Genomic DNA, 18,706 nt, shown 5'->3' on the forward strand with positions numbered 1-18,706 from the left:
CCTCCACAGATGAAGTATTTGTCACCATGGCTTGCATGATTGTTGTGGACGATGGAGAGTAGCATGGATTTTCACACAGATTGATCCTTGATTGCCTCACTCTATGTGGTGTAAATGGGGAGGATCCATCACTTGAAGCATCATCATCTTCCTTCACAGGAGAGTGCTTGGATCCGGAGAGGTCAAGCATAGCAAGAGTTTTCTTGATCTTTTCAGCAACATCGCTTCCTCCTTCAGGTGTATTTATGGAAGATCTTGCTCCTTTTAAGGATGAAGGTCTGAAAACAGGGGTTGATGCGGATGACACTTGGGGTGCTTGTTCTCCTAAAGAGCTTGCTTTGCTCCTCGTAACTGGTCCGAAACTTCCAAAGGTAACATCAAGGATGCTTTCCACATCAGCATAAAACCTGGAGTTAGCAGCTTTGGTGGATGTTGATCTGTAGTTGATTTTCTTCAAAGTCATTTCAATGTTCTTGGACTTTGGAGATTGAAAAGCTGAGATGAGAGGTAAAGATTGTCCCATTGGGCGTGCCAGAATTTGTAGACAATAAATTATGTTGAGAAAATAAAATCAAGACCAAAAATATCGCAACAATAGTAGTATTTTATTTCAAATATTTGAGTGTTCAATCTCTATGAATCCTCTGATTCTTCTTTTCAATAGTAAATAAATTCAAGGGTCTTCTATGTTTGTTGCCACGAACAATGATCTTGTTCTTGAGCTTGAGCTTGATTGCTTGAACTTGACATTGATTCGTTCTTCGTTCTTGAGCTTGAACTTGATTTCTTGAAGTTAAACTTGATTGCTTGAAGCTTGAAACTTGTAGAGAAATTTGCGGCGTTTGATCCACGAGCTCTTTCTTGCTTCTTGTTATAACTTCTGATGTTTTTTCTGGGTTATGAAGACCCTATTTGTAGTTGTGGAAAGGAGGAGTTGTGATAAGAACAAACTCTTTCCGACCAATCAAATTGAAGTGTGACATGGCCGCATTTGATTGGCCAGAACATGTCACTTGCACGAGTGGCACGATTTCATTGGCCTTTTAGTGTGACTTGGCATGCCTTGCCATTTTAACACGTGGCATGATCCTATTGGCTCTTCCGTTTGACTTGGCACGCCACGTCATTTGACACGTGGCACCAAACTGGGCCTCTAAGAAGATGATATCTTGGGCTTAATGAAGTGGGCTCATCACTTTAGCCCAATTAAATGGGCTCGCCCAATGAATTAAGATTTATTTATTTAATCCATATATATTGGGCTTATATAATTAATTCATTTATATATTGGCCCATAATATTTATTTGGACCAATATATCTTGAATTTAAAATATAATCCAAATTCTTTATAGATTTAATTTTAATAAAATTTATATGCCTACAAGTCCTAATCTAAAATTAATTTTTTAGAGATAGTAAAAGTTTAAATTTTCTATTAGTCCTTAATTACGTCTTTTCTTTTCTTGGCATGATAATAGTGAAATGCCATAATGTTTATAAAGTATAAGTTTTATTGATCTTTTGATATGAACATCGAGTGTGGATAATTGTTTTCTTATTTTCATAACAATAGTAACATAATTACTATAATTTGTTAAATTTAAACTAAAAAATAACTCTTATATATTTTGTTCTATTAATTTAGTCGTAGATATGAATTCCATGGGGTCTAACTTTCACAATTTCCAATTTAGATTTCTCTTATATAGGTTCCAAGTGATTTATTTTTATTTCTTAAACAAAAATACTGAACTATGAAATCGAAATTGGTTATTTGTAGTGTAATCAAGAACATTTATATAGATTTTGAGTAAATTCCACCATATGTTGGTAGAAAATGTTATGAAAAACATGACATTAGTTATCCCATTAAATCGATATAGTTAAGGGTGCAACGAAAAAAGTATTATTGTTACGGAAATTGTGAATTTAAAAGTTAAAACAGAGAACAATATAGTAATTGCCCGTAAAGAAATATAAGTTCACCTTGCTCTTCAAATCAGTGTGAACAAAGGAAATAAGAATTAAACTATTCATCTTCTCAAATGAAACATGATATAGTAACCAGTGTTATCAAATGCGAAAAGCGCAAAAAACTCTAAGGTCTGTTGGAGCTTAAGCGCAAATAAAGCGTGGGCATTAGCACAAATAGAGAAAAAAACACAAATATGTATGTGCAGTCCAAGATTAATAATTATACACATGAATAAAAAATATATGGACAAAAATTGAAAAAAAGAATTACGATAAGTGAAATATCAATTTTTTGGTGTAGCCTCTTCAGGGTTACGCTCATTGGCAAGGAAAAGTATATCTTAGAGCCTTGATGTCGACACTGAAGCACCCTCTAAGCGAGGCGAAGCACTCAACATATTTTGCGCTTCGCTTCAGGGCTTAAGCTAGCTTTAAGCGTGCCTTTGCTGATAATAACCGAAAAGGATGAGTAACTAATTAAAGATACAAAATAGTTTATTTCATTGAGAGCCAATTAAATTGTAACAAGAAGCATCATAAATGAACAAGTCGAAAATACAAATTTGAATCTAGCGTAGAAAGCTAACATTCAAGATCTGAAATTTCTGATTTCTGCTCTTTGCATGGTATATAAAGTATGATTAAAGTTCTGGGATTGAAGTTCCAAATGAAACAGATTTTTCCTTTTCAGGAACTTTTCATGAAGAAAGAAAACACAATATTTAAGATGTAGTTTTACTCCCTCTATATATACTAAACTGAACCTCCACATTTAACAGGTATGAAAATGGCCCTGCAGAAGTGTATTGCTAATGTGAGAGCACGATCATTACGACAAGAAATATTTAAAGTTATGTTGTGTGTAAGAAACTTCTGGTTTTTCCAAAATGACAATTATTTTGCAAGTGAAAAGGTGAACATCAGTTTCTGATGGAGAGAATACATCCCAAAGGAAGAACAGTTCCAAGGCTTCTTTCATCCATCCATTTTGGCACAGCTTTCTTGCTTCGCGAACATTCATCTGCAATTGGTTTTTACCTGTCAGCAAAGGCAAAGACGTGATTTCATTTCACCAGACTACTATTCTGGTCTAAGAGAGGCGTCACATCATCTTTACTAATAATACCAGTATATAGATTTAAAAAGAATCGATTATTACATACCCAAGTTCTCTTGCGAATCTCTTTCTCAGGCCAAGAGTCTAGTTGTTCTGCTACAAACAAAGGAAACATATGCTCTTCATAGGCAATGCCACCGGCTTTAGGGCAAAGGGCTTCCAAACTTGCAAGTTACTTTCATTAGAATGTGACCTTTGTTTCCAATGTTACTAGAGTATGCGACAGCAGCAACTGGATTCATCGGTCACAGAGTCACGGTGTTCACTATTGTTATATCGGGTCCTCCTTATCCCAGTGGAATGTTCTGTTGGTTCATACATTTGTAACAAGGCCTCATCCTCAGGTTCTTCTTTATACAACAAACGAAGTCCATACTTATTCATTTCTCCAGTAAAAGATAGCCTAATAATCCCATAGTCATTTGGTGTTTTTCCATTTGCCTCAGATGTATCCCATAAGACAGTAAGAGGTACCAACAAAAAATGAATAGCAAATTCTGTATCCCTTTTTGAACTGTCGGATGATTCTGTATCACATTCTGAATGGTTGGATAAGGCAAGTTTCTGGGTGATGCACGTCATCCCGTCATCACATACGGGAATCAATTGAGCTGTGGTGTCAATTAAGCTGCCATTGTAACATACAGCAAATCCCAAGAATTTATCAGGTATATACCAATTTTCAGGCAAATTGACTGATACACTACTATCCCAACCCTGATGGTGGAACCAACTCGGGATCTTCTTCTTTGGATGCACAATGGTAAACACATTTTCGGACAAGGAATCTGAAGCAGAGATGTCATGCCTCAAGGAAGAGATTTTCTGAAACAGGGCATGCGCAAACAAATTATATATATAATCATTGTGTGCATCATCCTCATAATCAAATGACTCGAATATCACGCACTGTAGTTTCTTTCTCTTTGTTACAAAATCATTGATACTTTTCATAGCCGTATGACAATCTACATGCAATTCATTTAATTTTGGTGGAAGTTCTGGCAGCTGTGTAAGCCTCTTGCAATCTCTTAAGTGCAAGATTCGAAGAGCACCAAGTTGGGCTATGCTTCGAGGCAAATGCTCAAAATTATTTCCATTGAGATACAATTCTTTCAAAGACGATAAGGATCCAATGTCTTCCGGAAGTCCTCCATCTATTAGATTGCAGTCACTGAGATTCAGATGTACCAATGACTGTAATCCTTCAGCCACTACTGGAGGGAACTCAAAGTGCACTCCATCTCTCTCTCCAAACTTCAAGATTTTAAGTTTGTTCAAGCATACAATGGTAGACGGAGGTCGTGAAATTAGAGTACCAGCTGGCATCAAGCTCCTCCAAGTTTTCTAAATCCCCTATCTCTTCTGGCAAGCTTTCAAGTTTTGAGCAATGAGACACATTTAGATTAACCAAACTTTTCAACCTACCGATGCTGCTTGGAAGAGCTACAAGATTTTTCATATAGCTCAAATCTAGCTCGGTAATATGAGTTTGGTACTGAAAATAAGAGGATGGTAGTTCCCTTATGCCAATCTCCAACTCCGGCTTTATTCTTCCGAGGAATTCTGGAAATTTCTCTAACCGAGAGCACTCTCTTACACTCAGATATTTAAGAGATTCCATGTTAATACATGGAAATCTCTTAAGGTTTTCACAATACATCAAATTTAACCGAATGAGTTTGCTGCAACATCCCAGGGAATGGTGAACCTCTTCAAGATTACTACATTTTTTCAGATTCAAATATTCCAAATTTGGCATCCCCGTGAAATTTGGTGTTCGCATCAGGCTTTCGGAGAAGCTGAGATCTATCCTCCGTAGAGACCGGAAATGCTGTTTAGAACACAGACATAATGAGAAAAAAAGAAGAACCTATTTTGCTGCTCCAATAATAAAATATTTGATTAGTGGGGCTATCTATGACCTCTGTTTTAACTATAGCATTTGAATTATGAGGGCCAACACATTATTTTTGTGGAAATTACTTGTTAAGAAACTGAATAAAAGTAAATTATAAATAAAATTTTTGCTAATTGTAATTTAACATGATTGAAAAAAATTGTAGCAAAGAGAAAAATGTTTCTCTTTAAAAAAGTGTAATATAAGATGGAAAACCCAAATGTTAAATCCAGAAGTAATGTATGAAAGCGTATATGTCATTCGAGAAAATAGTTGTATCCAATAAATTCCTTTTGTTTTATTAATAAGATTCCTTCCGTCCCACTGTGTACACAATAAATTCCTTTTGTTTTATTCATATGAATCTAATCTTACTATGAGAAATAATTGAAGGAGATTTTAAATTGAGCTTCTTAGTTAATATGATGATGGGAAGATTTGGAGAAAAAAGACATGAAGATCTTACAATAATATTGAGAACAACCCCAAATAATAAAAAATTAATTTTTTTGAGATGGAAATACAATTATTTGAGCTTATGGAATTAATAACCTTTGTTCGTTTAAAGACATGCATCATAATTGTAGCAAAAATAGAAAATACCTCAAATAATACGTGATAAAAGCAATAATCTTTGTTCATTATCACTAAATTAAAGGACAAAGATAGTTAGAGAGAAAAATAAATGGCAAATTGGCAATCAAATGGAATTCAAACTATTAATAAATGGCAAATTGGCAATTAAATGGAATTCAAACTATTGTACCTTTGTTTCCATCCATAAATAACGCAGTGAACTGCTCCAGAGTTCAAGGTGAACAAGCATTTTGGGTTCAAAATTTTCTGGCAGTGACTTCCAAGGATAGTAAGACCAGACAAAACAACGCAAGCTATTGGGCAAATACTCAATGGCATCACGGGTCGACGACCTCTCTATGTTAAATATCCTCAGCCTTTTCATATTTTTCATGGCCTCATTGCTAAAGCGTACTGTACAAGAATAAGAAGAAACCCAGATTGCTTCCATTGCCATGGTCCCCTGGTAAGAAGATCATGAGTCTACAAAGTATAATTTCAAATGTTGCATAAAATCCTCTTGCTAATATGACTATTTTCTCACTCCTTGCAATGCCAAAGTGTAAGATACAATATTAATTAGATTCCTTTTAAGAAATGCTGATGTTACTTGAGAAAAATACTTTTTGCAATTAATTATATAATTTTATTTTCTATTATTAGATTTTTCTTTGAAGTTCATTAGAGTCAAGTCGATAAGCTTTCCATGTTGGAAAGTAATTGTAATTGAAACAGTACCAATAAATTGTAACTTTCCATTAAAAACAATAATGGTGTGAATCTCTGATTGAGTTATTATGTAATAAAATGTCATAAAATTTCAAGTTAATCCAAAGAATGATACTGGATCAAATAGATTAAGTGGCTACTAGACTAATCCATCGCTTAAGAATATAAGAAAAATGAATTAGGCAATGTAAATTAAAGAGTCTACTTAACGAATTAAGCAATTAATGTCTTTTTTTTTTTACTAATTAGGCAATTAATATTACTTTTGCTTCTCCTACTAACTAAAGGGAACAACTAAAATGCCGCACCTGCAAGAGTATGAAGCACGATGAACAAAAAATTGGAATTGACTGCCCTATATATGTGTCTTTGGAATATAAACATTAGAAATTAAATATTATTGCATTGTTTAGCCTACTTACTGTATTGTTGATCATCACTTCTTCGAAATCCTCGACGAGCCATAGTCTGCTGCGTTCTCCGGGATCTTTTTGAAAATTTACTATATATTTACCCATATCTTCTATAAAGTCATGCATTTGAATCTCACCTTTCTCAGAGATGGACACAAGAGATTTGTCAATTAAGACACGCAATCCGTATTCAATTCCAGAATGACAACTCTCAAGAATTTGCATGGCGTAACCTTTAGATCTCCCTCGAAAGAAGCATGCTATATCTAGAAACATCTTTTGTTGGATGGGCTCCAATCCATCGTAACTTATTTTGAGCTTTTCAACAATTTTCGAATTAGAATTAATTTTCATGTGCTCTATAGCACTTTTCCATTCAGTTAAGCCTAGATTATGCAACAAAGAACCCCACACTTTGAGGGCTAAAGGAAGGCCTTTAGCATAATTTACGACCTCCAATGAGAGCTCCTTAAAACACTCATCTAGATCTTCTTTTCTGAAAGCATGTTGACTGAACAATTGCATAGCTTCCTGGTCAGCTAGTCTAGTCACTTCATAAATTACATCATTCTTCCCTATCAAATGCTTGTTTCTAGTTGTTACAACAATCCTACTACCCTTACCAAACCAACCAAGATCACCTGCTAAATACTCCAAATAATGATCTTTATCATCTATGTCATCAAGCACAATTAGGACCTTCTTAGAACATAGTCTACTAGCCATTTGGTGCTTTCCGTCCTCCTTATTATTGTACTCAGCTTTTTTCCTTAACAGTTTAGAGAGAAGGGTATTTTGCAGAGAATGTATTCTACCTTTGTTTTCTTTAATATCCTCAAGGAAACAAGCACCATCAAATTGATAGGAACTATCCCTTCTTACTAAGAGAGTATCAAACATCGCTCTTGCTATTGTCGTTTTACCGACTCCACCCATTCCCCAGATTCCCACAATCCGAACATCATTGATTCCTATCTCTAGTAAGGATTCTATTTCCTCTAAATGAGTATTTATTCCAACAATGTTTTGCAGATAAGATAAAGAAATCTTGCATAATTTGGATGAGATTTGGTCAACAATTTGCCGAATACAGTCTGCATCAGTCCTACAAAAGTAAGAAGACTGTGATATATACAAGGAGTGTGGACATAAATCAAACTCTTTGAAGAACTGGTTAAAATTTTATCTACGTAACAATGTTATTGAGTTTGTAATTAAATTGATAGAAACATATATAATCACCTATCATTACTTATTCCGAAAAATTGAAATATTTAGTTAAGATTATGTTTAACTGATCATTTGAATGCAAAGTATTCAGCTTATGTGTTTTTAACTCACTTGTCACGATTATCACATGAGCCTTTGAGATTGGCCGCTGCAGTTAAAGCAATCCTCCATCTTTTTATTCCCTCAACATCATCCTTATACTTTGTTTCATGTTCTTCAAAGGCTTTTGCAAAGCTCTCCTTTTGGTTCCGAATATGTGATGGATCCACATCATAGAATATCGGTATAACAGTTTGTCTAAATTGAGTCTTGCATTCCATGATCTCCACTAGTTCATTCAAACACCACCTCGATGTTGCATAATTCTTTGAGAAAATGACGATAGCAAATTGAGACTCTTCTATAGCTTTACAGAGTTCTTCTGGGATGGTTGCACCGTACTCTAGCCTTTTATCATCTTGAAAGGTTTTTATTCCCCTATCATTCAAGACTTCGTATAAGTGACTTGTAAATGTTTTCCGAGTATCTTCACCTCTAAAACTTAGGAAAACATCATAGCTCCATCTTGAAGAAGAAGAAGATGCCATGGACTCAGTGTTAAGTCTCTGAAAAGAGTAAGAAAACTGTATGCGATTGTGATTATAGTAAGAGAACAATAGATAATATTTTCAAACAAAGTTATATATAGGTTAGAAGAAATAAGAAATAATGCTATAGAAGAAATTATTGGTACTGAGTTTTCTTTGAACTTTAATAGAAGGATGTAGGACTTGAGCCCTCAGGGGTTGGCCTTACAATTGACTTGAACCTTGGGATTTGCTCCTTTTCAAGGTCTCAAATTTGAAACTCATTGGGTGCAAACAATTTCTGAGGGCCATCGGACTGGATAAAACCTGAATTAACGGTGGTGCACTTGCGGGAAACTCCTTGCCGAGGGCCTGTGCACCCCCGGAATTAGTCGGGGCTCGAAGAGACTCGGACACCCGGTGCAAATCAAAAAAAAGCAAGTAGGAAATTCCTTCAAAGACAAGTGGATGAAGCTACAAAGAAAGAGTCTATCTTTCCCAGTTGAATTGAATTATTGCTCCAACGCAAAAACACAAACGTCCCTCTCTTTCTAATATTTTATAGAAAGTAATTAAATAGTGCAGGAGTTTTTTATGAAGCTTCTTTTTAATGTTCTACTCCATAAGATTATTGGTATAGGACCTAGTCAACTAATAGTACATACTGTAATATTTAATGTGGTAGGAAATTATTGTGAAGCTTCTTCTTAATGATGATAGATTTTTGGTTTACGTTAGACTCTTTCAAAAACAAAAATTCAAATTGACTCACTGTTATATATATATTCTTCATTTTAGAAAAAAATGAAGGAGTTTGGAGCCTGAAAGTTAAACTTTATAATTCTCGATCTCAAATCGAACATCATTTTTAGAATAAATTTAATGCTTTTATTTTATTTTATAAAATATTAGCATACGATAAATTATCAGTTACATAAATTGTTTTGATATTTCTCTCACATTCAAAGGTTATACAAATACTTCACCCATAAATTTGATATAACTTCCACCTTAGAATTAACAACAACAATAACAAATCTAGTGTGATCCCACCAGTGAAGTCTGGGGAGGATAATGTATACGCAGACCTTCCTCCCACCTTAAAGGTAGAAATTGTTTCAAATAGATCTTTGGCTCACGGAAGACAAAGAAAAAAGCAATAACACCAAGCGATAACAACAACAATATATTAAGTGGAATAGTGATAATTTTGTCGCCAAGCCAACGGTATATATCAAATATGTTTAATCAACCTGAATATTAAAATGCAATGAAGTTTTGTATTCTTATGTAGCTCTTTTAATTACGCATCAAGTTACTATTTAAATGATTGAGATGGAAATGCAACTGTTCTTTAGATAATGTGAATGTGAAAAAAATATTTGGTTACAAGGAAGAATGAGGTCTTTATCACTTGCAATTAAGTAAAAATAAATAAATAAACTAAAACTATAAAAAAATTTAAAAATAAAGTAATGATAATTATACTCCAATATCCAACCAAACAATATGGTGTAGCGGTCGGCTGCTTTGATTAGTCTAATCAGAATGTTTAAAGCAAGTGTCTAAACACTACTCTTATTACATAAACGAAATACAAATTTAATAATGTGTTACAATAAAATCAAACATCGATAAGCACCCAAAAATATACTTAAGTAGATACGTGACATGTTCCAATATTATTGCCAATAGTAACTCTGCTTGTTTGTATAATTTTATTTAAATATAGCATTTTACAGTCAAATTTAGGAGTGTTCAAAATCGAACTGAAACCGAAAATCGAATTGAAACCGAAACTTAATGGCTTATTGGTATCGGGTTAACGGTTTAATGGACGGGGAACGGATTGAAATTTTTTCATTACCGGCTTATCGGTTTGGGGACGGATTATTCAATTTTCTTAACGGATAATCCGTTAACCCGTTAAGAATATATATCTATATTATATTAAAAGCATGAACCCTTTAGTTAAAAAGTTAAATTACTTTATTACCCCTCTTATCTTGAGATCCTATTTATGGTAATTTTTTTTATAAAAGAAACAAAACATACAAGAGTCCAAAGCCAACAGTCACAACCATTCTCTACGAGACAACAATCACTAAACGTTACACTCTCTTTTCTTTGCCTTTTCCTTTCCATTTGTCCGTTTATCTTATTCTAAATAGATTTCCTTTGTCATTTCTCCACAAAATCCAAATGTCATCAAACTTTAAATTACAAATTCTCTTTAATCAAGCAATTTGTCTTCAGATTTATATTTGGAGCGTGTCATGAGATTTATATTTAGTCTTCTGAATCGGAGTTTATCATATAAAACCAACCAATGGCTACTACAATTTGAGTTTCTCTCGAATTTTGCTATGCATATTCCTCAATTTAGTTGCTTTATTTGTTGATTCAATTGTAAATTAGCAGTGTTCGATGCTTAACAAAAATTAAAAGAGTTAGGGTACATATATGGCACTTAATAATCTAACTACTTAAAAAAGAGGATCCTACAAATTAAAGAGTCCTAGATGAACAGTCACAATCATTCCGTTTTCTATATGGCAATAGTCCCTTATAAAGTATCCACAGTACATTCTCCACGACACAATTGACAAAAGACACAAAAATAACAAAAAGTGTTCATGCAAATTAAGGAAGCACATTAAGGTGAGTCTGGTCTTATAATCTCATGAAACTATTTGGTTTCCTATGTCTCCATGTAAGTTTGATCAGTCCGTCCATTCATAAGAGAGAAAAAGACATTCGTCTTTATGGCACATTAACTGTTGCTTCTATTAAGAAGTCTAACAGTGATCCTTCTACTTTGTCTCATTGTCATAGTATACCATTTAAGTGGATTATGTTTAGTATTGCCAGTTCTTGTATGGTTTATTTTGCACTTGTCTATCTCTTCTAAATGGCAACCAAAGAAATGTAAAGGGAAGTCTTACAGAAAATTGAGAAATGTTCTGAACTTCATATTCAAAGTTTGATATTCATGAAAGATTATGAGTAATTAACCGTGAAATTCATGAGATATATGGATTTTGAATTCTTTTTATGTAGCATCAAAGGGTTCACTTGGCTATCTATTTCTCACTAGACATTGGATAAGATTCATCCACATATATGAAATGATAGTTATTAGTCGTCATTTTTTTATGAAAAAAAAATGCAATTGGGCTATTTGTAAAATAAAAGTTTTTCGTCATGGTTTTCTCAAAAAAAAAAAATATACATTTTAATGTTATATTTGTTTTCTCTAATTGTTGAAGGAATCCACGAGAAATTGACACTCTTGTTCCTTGTCCGAGAAGTGAGTACAACTTTTGAAGGTAGAGAAAATATCAAAGCCGTGAGTCAAGAAGAAAGTCATGAAATCGAGTTCTGTTTTTTTTAATTTCACATATTATTTATCATTTATTTATACATTTAGTAATGTCCTATATGATTTGTTAATGACGCCATCTATGAATAACAGGGTAGACATTTCATAAAGAGCGATGATCTACAAATTATCATATTATGCATGCTAATTATGATAAAAATTAATAGTATATGTTTAAAGGTTGTTGTTGTTATTTCTTTGTCAAAATGCAAGTTAGTTGTCTTACATATATGCTTCATTCATGATAGTCAAGTGAAGTTAAATTTTCAAGTAGTTGAATGATATGACGTGATATATTATTTGGAAGGATCATACGCCAGGTATAGAGTCTATCGAGAAGTAGGTGAGATATGCTTCATAAAATTAAATAAAAAAAATATTCGTAAATTAAATTAAATTTTTAGTTGTTTGTTTTTAGGTTCATACGATAATTACTTTGACCTTGATAAACAAGTTATTATACAATGTTTACATTGATCATTCGCAGAACCTTGTATTTTATTCTTTCGTGTATAGTAAAGTTTCATTCTTTGTTCGGTAGGCGATCAACCTATCACTTAATAGATTAAAAATATTGAAACATTTAATTAAAATATCTTTTATTGCTTTGGCGCCAATGTAAATTTTGTTTGTACTCCTTTATTAGGTTATTTGGATTACTTAATTGCGTAATTGGTAATACTTCTGTTTTACGGTAATTAAGGTTATTTAAATATTCTAACTAAAATAATAATAGCTATTGTCAGCTCAAAATGTTAATATGTTTAAAATTATTTAAGAATATTATATATTTCAAACGATATAGTTAATCATATTTGAAAGTAAAAAACATATCCTATATTATTACTATTATATTATGTTTGCTTTATCAACCTAACCATAGCAATCTAAATCAAAATGGCCACCAAAATAGAACTAACAAATTAATATGTACCTATTAACAAGGCACAAAAGTATTCATTTGATTGGATGATAAAAGTATTTTGGTTGTCATTTGATTGGTTGGATGATAAAAGTATTAGTAATTAAAAGAAATATGATACAACTATGACAAATATGTCATTATAACGTGGTACTGCTAAATTGATAAGACAAACTATTTATAGTATGAGAGGAAGCACACATGGCCAAGCGTCACACAATTGAAGTAGTTGACAGAAAATTTTGAGATATAATATATGTCAATGAGCGTTTAGTTTTGGCGGAAAGGTAATGGTCTTTGAATGATACTTTTGTAAATTACTATCTGTTTTTCAAAATCTACAAGAATTTAGAACCAGATTTGTGGTCGTTAATTTAAAAGATTCAGCTCAAAACCAATATGAGAGTAAGAGTAAATCAAAATTTCAAGTGCTTCTTACTTCTCATTGGTAACAAGGAAGAGCAAACAGTAAAAGACAATTTGGTATTTCTTCTTAAATAAATGGTTGTTAAACACAAATTGTGGTAGTAGAATAGAGGAATGCTTAATAAGACTCATAAACAAAGTGCTATATTAGCAAGCAAAAAATGAATATGTAAATCAAATAAAGGAAATGTTGATAGCAAGTTTGCGCTGAAAGAAAGACATTTATCAGTTTTGACTATGCAGAAGATTGTACAAAAAATTACTACCAAGAAAAATGCTTAAATACATTAACAACAATGATCACCCGCCACATTTAGGTACATATACTTGTGTCTGAAAATACAACAAGAAATTAGATATATTTATGTTTTCTTACATGTTAGTTTTAAAAGAAAAGGCACCCATCATGCTATCTGAAAATTTGAACCCTTCAAATGTCTTATTCAACGGTACAATGATAATTTCAAGAGGATTTAACAACGATGTCATACATGCAGAAATTACACATGTATTTAATTAAATTTTAATTGTTCATCTTTGTGGGTTCTGACGACATCATATCATCTTGACCGCAACAAATAAGAGACTGCACGATAGTTTATATTGATCATTCACAGAAACTTGTACTTTATTCTTACATACTCAATAATTTATTTTAATGATAGGAGCATTATTTTACAAAATTATGTATTGTATGACTTGGTATACACATGCAACGCACGTGCGGAGAAACTAGTATTATAATATGTTTCTACTTGCTTGTTTAACTTATCTGACAATGTTGAGTTATGACAATCCAAAAAAAACGCCACCAGTATCATAATCGGCCAAGCGGTACCATTGACCTTAAATTTCGCTTAACTTGCCATCATTAAACACGTGTCATCGCTAATCTGGTGCCTTTTTATTCACAAGCAAAAAATACATAATAGTAGCAAGAAGAAAAGGCAGCATCACCTCCAAATTAAAAGTGAAATCGGTTATTAACATGGTAATTTTACCTTCCGGTAGAAAATAAATTATCACGACCCAATTTAGGATCGTGACCGGCGCTTAGGAGCTAGTAATCCCAAGTAACCCTCATCGGAAATTTTACAGAAAATCGGACCGAGTTTTCCCTGTTTTTGGACCATCCCAAAAAAAAATTTGTCTCAAATCAGCAACCAAACATCATAATAGCAATTCAAATGACAAGGACTTTATCAATTAACTAAAATAAATATCTACCTTTAACAGTCCACCCACTAACAACTAGAAATACTACTTTATCTCCAAATTTTTATAAGAATGAGCGTTACTCAACATAAGTCTATAATAACAAAGACTACTCAAGACACTAAAAGAATAACCATGGAGCAACTCTAAGAGTTCAAAGAAAAGACCATAACAATTGATAAAGTTTCCGCCCACGCGAACAAGTGCGAGGCCCACCAAGAATTCTCAACCTGTGCTCTTTAATTAACGAAATCCTCGCCCGCATCAACTGATGTCTCTGAAAAAACAATTAGCGGGGAATGAGTCGTTAGCTCATTGAGTAATAACACTTAACCACAATCGTTTTTATTGGGGACAAGTCAGAAAATATGCTAATATCTCAAACAAATAACATCAAAATGCCCTTTCAGAAACAATAAATAATTTTCAGTCTCATCATGTTTTTCTTGTAGGATAATACAATTAACAGTTCAGTAATAAGCTCGGTAACCACTGTATAATATCAATATTCACATTTGGGAGGTTTCAATGAACGGATCATGTAATCGGTATAACTGTGGACTTCTTCGCAAGAAGTCAAATATAACGGTAGTCCCTACTCGAGGGAAGTCGGTAACGGTATGCTAGTTCTACCTTCCCACTAGCGAGGGCTATAACGGTAATCTGTAATTACAAGGTGCACCAGGTCCAACGAACCCGCTGTTAGCTACGGGATCCTTCAATGTCTACTCCCATTTATACTTGTCTCTGTAATCCGTATATACTCGTAGAAAATCTTTTAAATCTATATAGGGCATTTCAGTTCTTATCAAATCATATAATTTCATTTCGATAATAGTAAATTCAAGTAACAGTAAAACAGATCTAGTGACAACGAAAATATTTAAAACCACGGTAACCATCTCAAATAACTATTTCGGTATCATATTGAGTAAAAGACTTGTCTCACATACAAGTCAAAATAATCGGTAACATATTCATCTTAAAAATCATATATAGATCGTGCAAGTTATGAAAACACAAATTGCGGTAAGATTACTACTCACGGTACTCGTGCCGAAATACCAACTACTTCACCTCAAGCAACTCGTACAAATTCCTCCAATCAATCTATAATTACATAATATCGATCTCATGTTAATTTTCTTATTTAGGCTAATTCATAGCTATTTTAGAATATCCAATCATCGGGGTTCATGTTTGAGTCTTAATTTGTGGATTTATATTTACCCACATATGAGTAATTACTAATTTATCAACTCCAACCTATTCATAAAATTTATTACTCCAAATTTCATAAAGTTCTATTGATTCTTTAGGAAGAAAATTCTCAATTGTGTAAATGAACTAGTGTAATTTCTATTACTCTGTAGAATCTTCCAATCAAGAGAATCGAAATTAAAATCTACCAGAAGAAGAAGTTCAAGTAATACCTGTAAAAGACAATTAGTGCTTAAGATTCCTCAACAGTTATAGCTACGGCTCCAACGCAGTACACCCACTTCTGCCTCCTTATTTTCTCTTTTCCTTCTTTCTTTCTCGACTTTTGTTTTCTTTCTTTTTCTGTTTCTCGTTTCCTTCAGAAGACAAAGCATCTTTGCTTTTTAAACCCTTAACCTTGGCAGGTTAAAATTTTTAATGGGCTTCGGCCCTTTTTGTTTTACATCCTTTCTTTTTTTTATTTGTTTGTTTTATATTTTATTTGCTAATATCCAATATGTTGAAGAACAGAAGAAACAGCAGCATCACAGAGACAGAGAGACAGAAGAACAGACGAGGCATCAAAGCAAAGAAGAAGAAGACAAACTGAAAACAAATTGATGCTGATAAGTGGACAGTGATGTGGCAGCATTATAGCTGTTGATATTCAGATCAGAAGATCTAATCCTGACTGTTGGATTAGAAGACATAAACACATCCTGGCCATTCATTTATTAGTGCCATACACATGAGTGAGCACATGCTCACATTTGTATTAGTGAGCATGCACTAAAGTGAGTATGGACTCACATAGTAAACAATACTTTTGTCTAAGAATATTATATATACATTTGTTGTATCTATAGGATGTAATGTATATAGAAGCTACAGTGTGAATATACAAGACAAGGGAAAATTTTCTGCATCATCAGCCCTCTCAATCTTTCATGGTATCAGAGCAGAAATCTGCTTGAACTTCATCTTCTAATCTTCTTCCTTGAACTAAACTTGTTTTATCACCATGACTGGAACAGATTCTTCAGTAACTCCTCTTTCTGGATCAACAAGTCAAGCAATCAATCATGATGTCAACCATCCCTATTTTCTTCACTCTTCAGATGCCCCTGGGATGACTCTTGTGACCTCACCTTTTGATGGAAGAGGATTCCCATGATGGATAAGGTCAATGCTGATTGCATTGTCAGCCAAGAACAAGCTGGGGTTCATCAATGGGATTTGTGATGAGCCTGCCTTGGATTCAAAGGATCATTCACAATGGAGTAGGTGCAATGACATGGTAACCTCATGGTTCTTAAATTCTCTAACCAAAGAGATAGGAGACAGTGTAATTTATTCCAAATCTGCAAAAGAACTTTAGAATAGTCTTGAACATAGATTTGGACAATCCAATGGAGCCAAACTCTACCACCTACAAAAGGAAGTTACTAAGACAGTTTAGGAAAACAGCAGTATTGCAGGATACTTCACAACTCTGAAAAAGTTATGGGATGAGTTAGATTCCCTGAACTCACATCTAGGATGCACTTGTACCTGTGTGTGTGAAGGGAAGAAGAAGGTAGCCAAGTTCCTAGAGGATCAGAGAGTCATTCAATTTCTAATGGGACTGAATGATGTGTATGCACATGCAAGAGGCAACATCCTCATGATGAGCCCACTTCCAAATATGGATCATGCCTATTCCATCCTCATGCAAGATGAAAGTCAGAGGGAAATATTTGTTAGCCCACAATATCCAACAGATGCTGCATCTTTTATGGTAGGACCTCAAGGGAAGTTTAATCAAAGGAACAATATTCAGAAATCATGGGGAACTCCTCAGAAACAGGGGAATTTTCAGAACATGCAACAAAAGTTCAAAAGGAAGGCAAAGTACAATCCTAATGTGAGTTGTAGTCATTGTATGAGAACAGGGCATGTGAGGGAAGAATGTTACAGACTAATAGGATTCCCAGATGATTTTCAATTCACAAGATCAACAAATTATCATCCTGCCATAAAGGGAAATGCAGTGGTGACAGGACAAGAAGGTCAAGAGAAGAACAACACATCTAGTGAAGGAAATATCAGCAGTCAGAACCAGTTTTTTAATAAGGAGCAAGTGTCAGAATTGGTGAACATAATCAAGCAAGTGCAAATTGGAAGTGCAGCAGCCACAACATTAGAAATCAATGCTAATGCTGTAGCTGGTACCATACTCAAATACACAGGAACTTGTCTTGCTGTTTTCAACACTAAAACATGGATAATTGACTCAGGGGCCTCTGAACATATGTGTTTTGATGCTAATTCTTTCCTATCTCTTACTCCTCTTCCTGCACCTTTGCACATTAGCTTACCTGATTCATTCCAGTTGTGTGTTACACATATAGGAAGTGTGTCTATTCAGCCTGATATGGTTCTTCATAGGGTGCTTCATGTACCTTCTTTCAAATATATCTTATTATCTGTTCATAAGTTATGTCTTCAATTCAGTTGTTCTTTGAATCTAACTTCTAATGGGTGTCTATTGCAGGTCCCTTTAGTGGGGAAGGGACAAGTTTTTGGTGAAGTTAGAGATGGATTGTACCTGTTTCAGCCAACTAGAATAGAGTCTATCTCTCCCAAAAGAGAGAAAAAATATGTAGTTTCCATTCCAAAAGGGAGAAATTCCAGTGTTATTTCTACTTCTGTTTCCTTTTCAGTACCTTAAGCTGTTATTTCTACATCTACTGTAAAGCAATGGCATGTTAGGCTAGGGCATTTGCCCTTTTCAGTAATGAGAAGTCTACCTTTCATTAAGTTTCCCTCTAAGTTTAATTGTGTGTGCCACATCTGTCCTCAAGCTAGGCAAACCAGACTGCCTTTCCCTTTGAGTCATATTAAAAGTTCTGCTATCTTTGATTTGATTCATATTGACACATGGGGGCCATTCAAGACTGTGACTTATAATGGTTATAGGTATTTCTTGACTATTGTGGATGACTATAGTAGAGCCACTTGGACTTTTCTCTTAAGTTCTAAGGGGAATGCTTTTTCAGTTTTGAAATCATTTCTG

At 33.8% G+C, this 18,706-nt stretch overlaps 1 protein-coding gene across 1 annotated transcript; it reads right to left on the minus strand.

Annotated features, from left to right (window-relative positions):
- Positions 1-3,135: 3,135 nt before the first annotated feature.
- LOC107800403 (TMV resistance protein N-like) lies at positions 3,136-9,034 on the minus strand. Its single transcript, XM_016623565.2, is given in 5 exon segments — positions 3,136-4,410; positions 4,412-4,926; positions 5,759-6,031; positions 6,720-7,815; positions 8,052-9,034. Coding segments are annotated over 5 exon segments (3,468 nt in total). The 5' UTR covers positions 8,528-9,034; the 3' UTR covers positions 3,136-3,302.
- Between the last annotated feature and the right edge of the window lie 9,672 nt (positions 9,035-18,706).

Source organism: Nicotiana tabacum, chromosome 13 (assembly GCF_000715075.1).
Source record: "Nicotiana tabacum cultivar K326 chromosome 13, ASM71507v2, whole genome shotgun sequence".
Classification (NCBI taxonomy): domain Eukaryota; kingdom Viridiplantae; phylum Streptophyta; class Magnoliopsida; order Solanales; family Solanaceae; genus Nicotiana; species Nicotiana tabacum.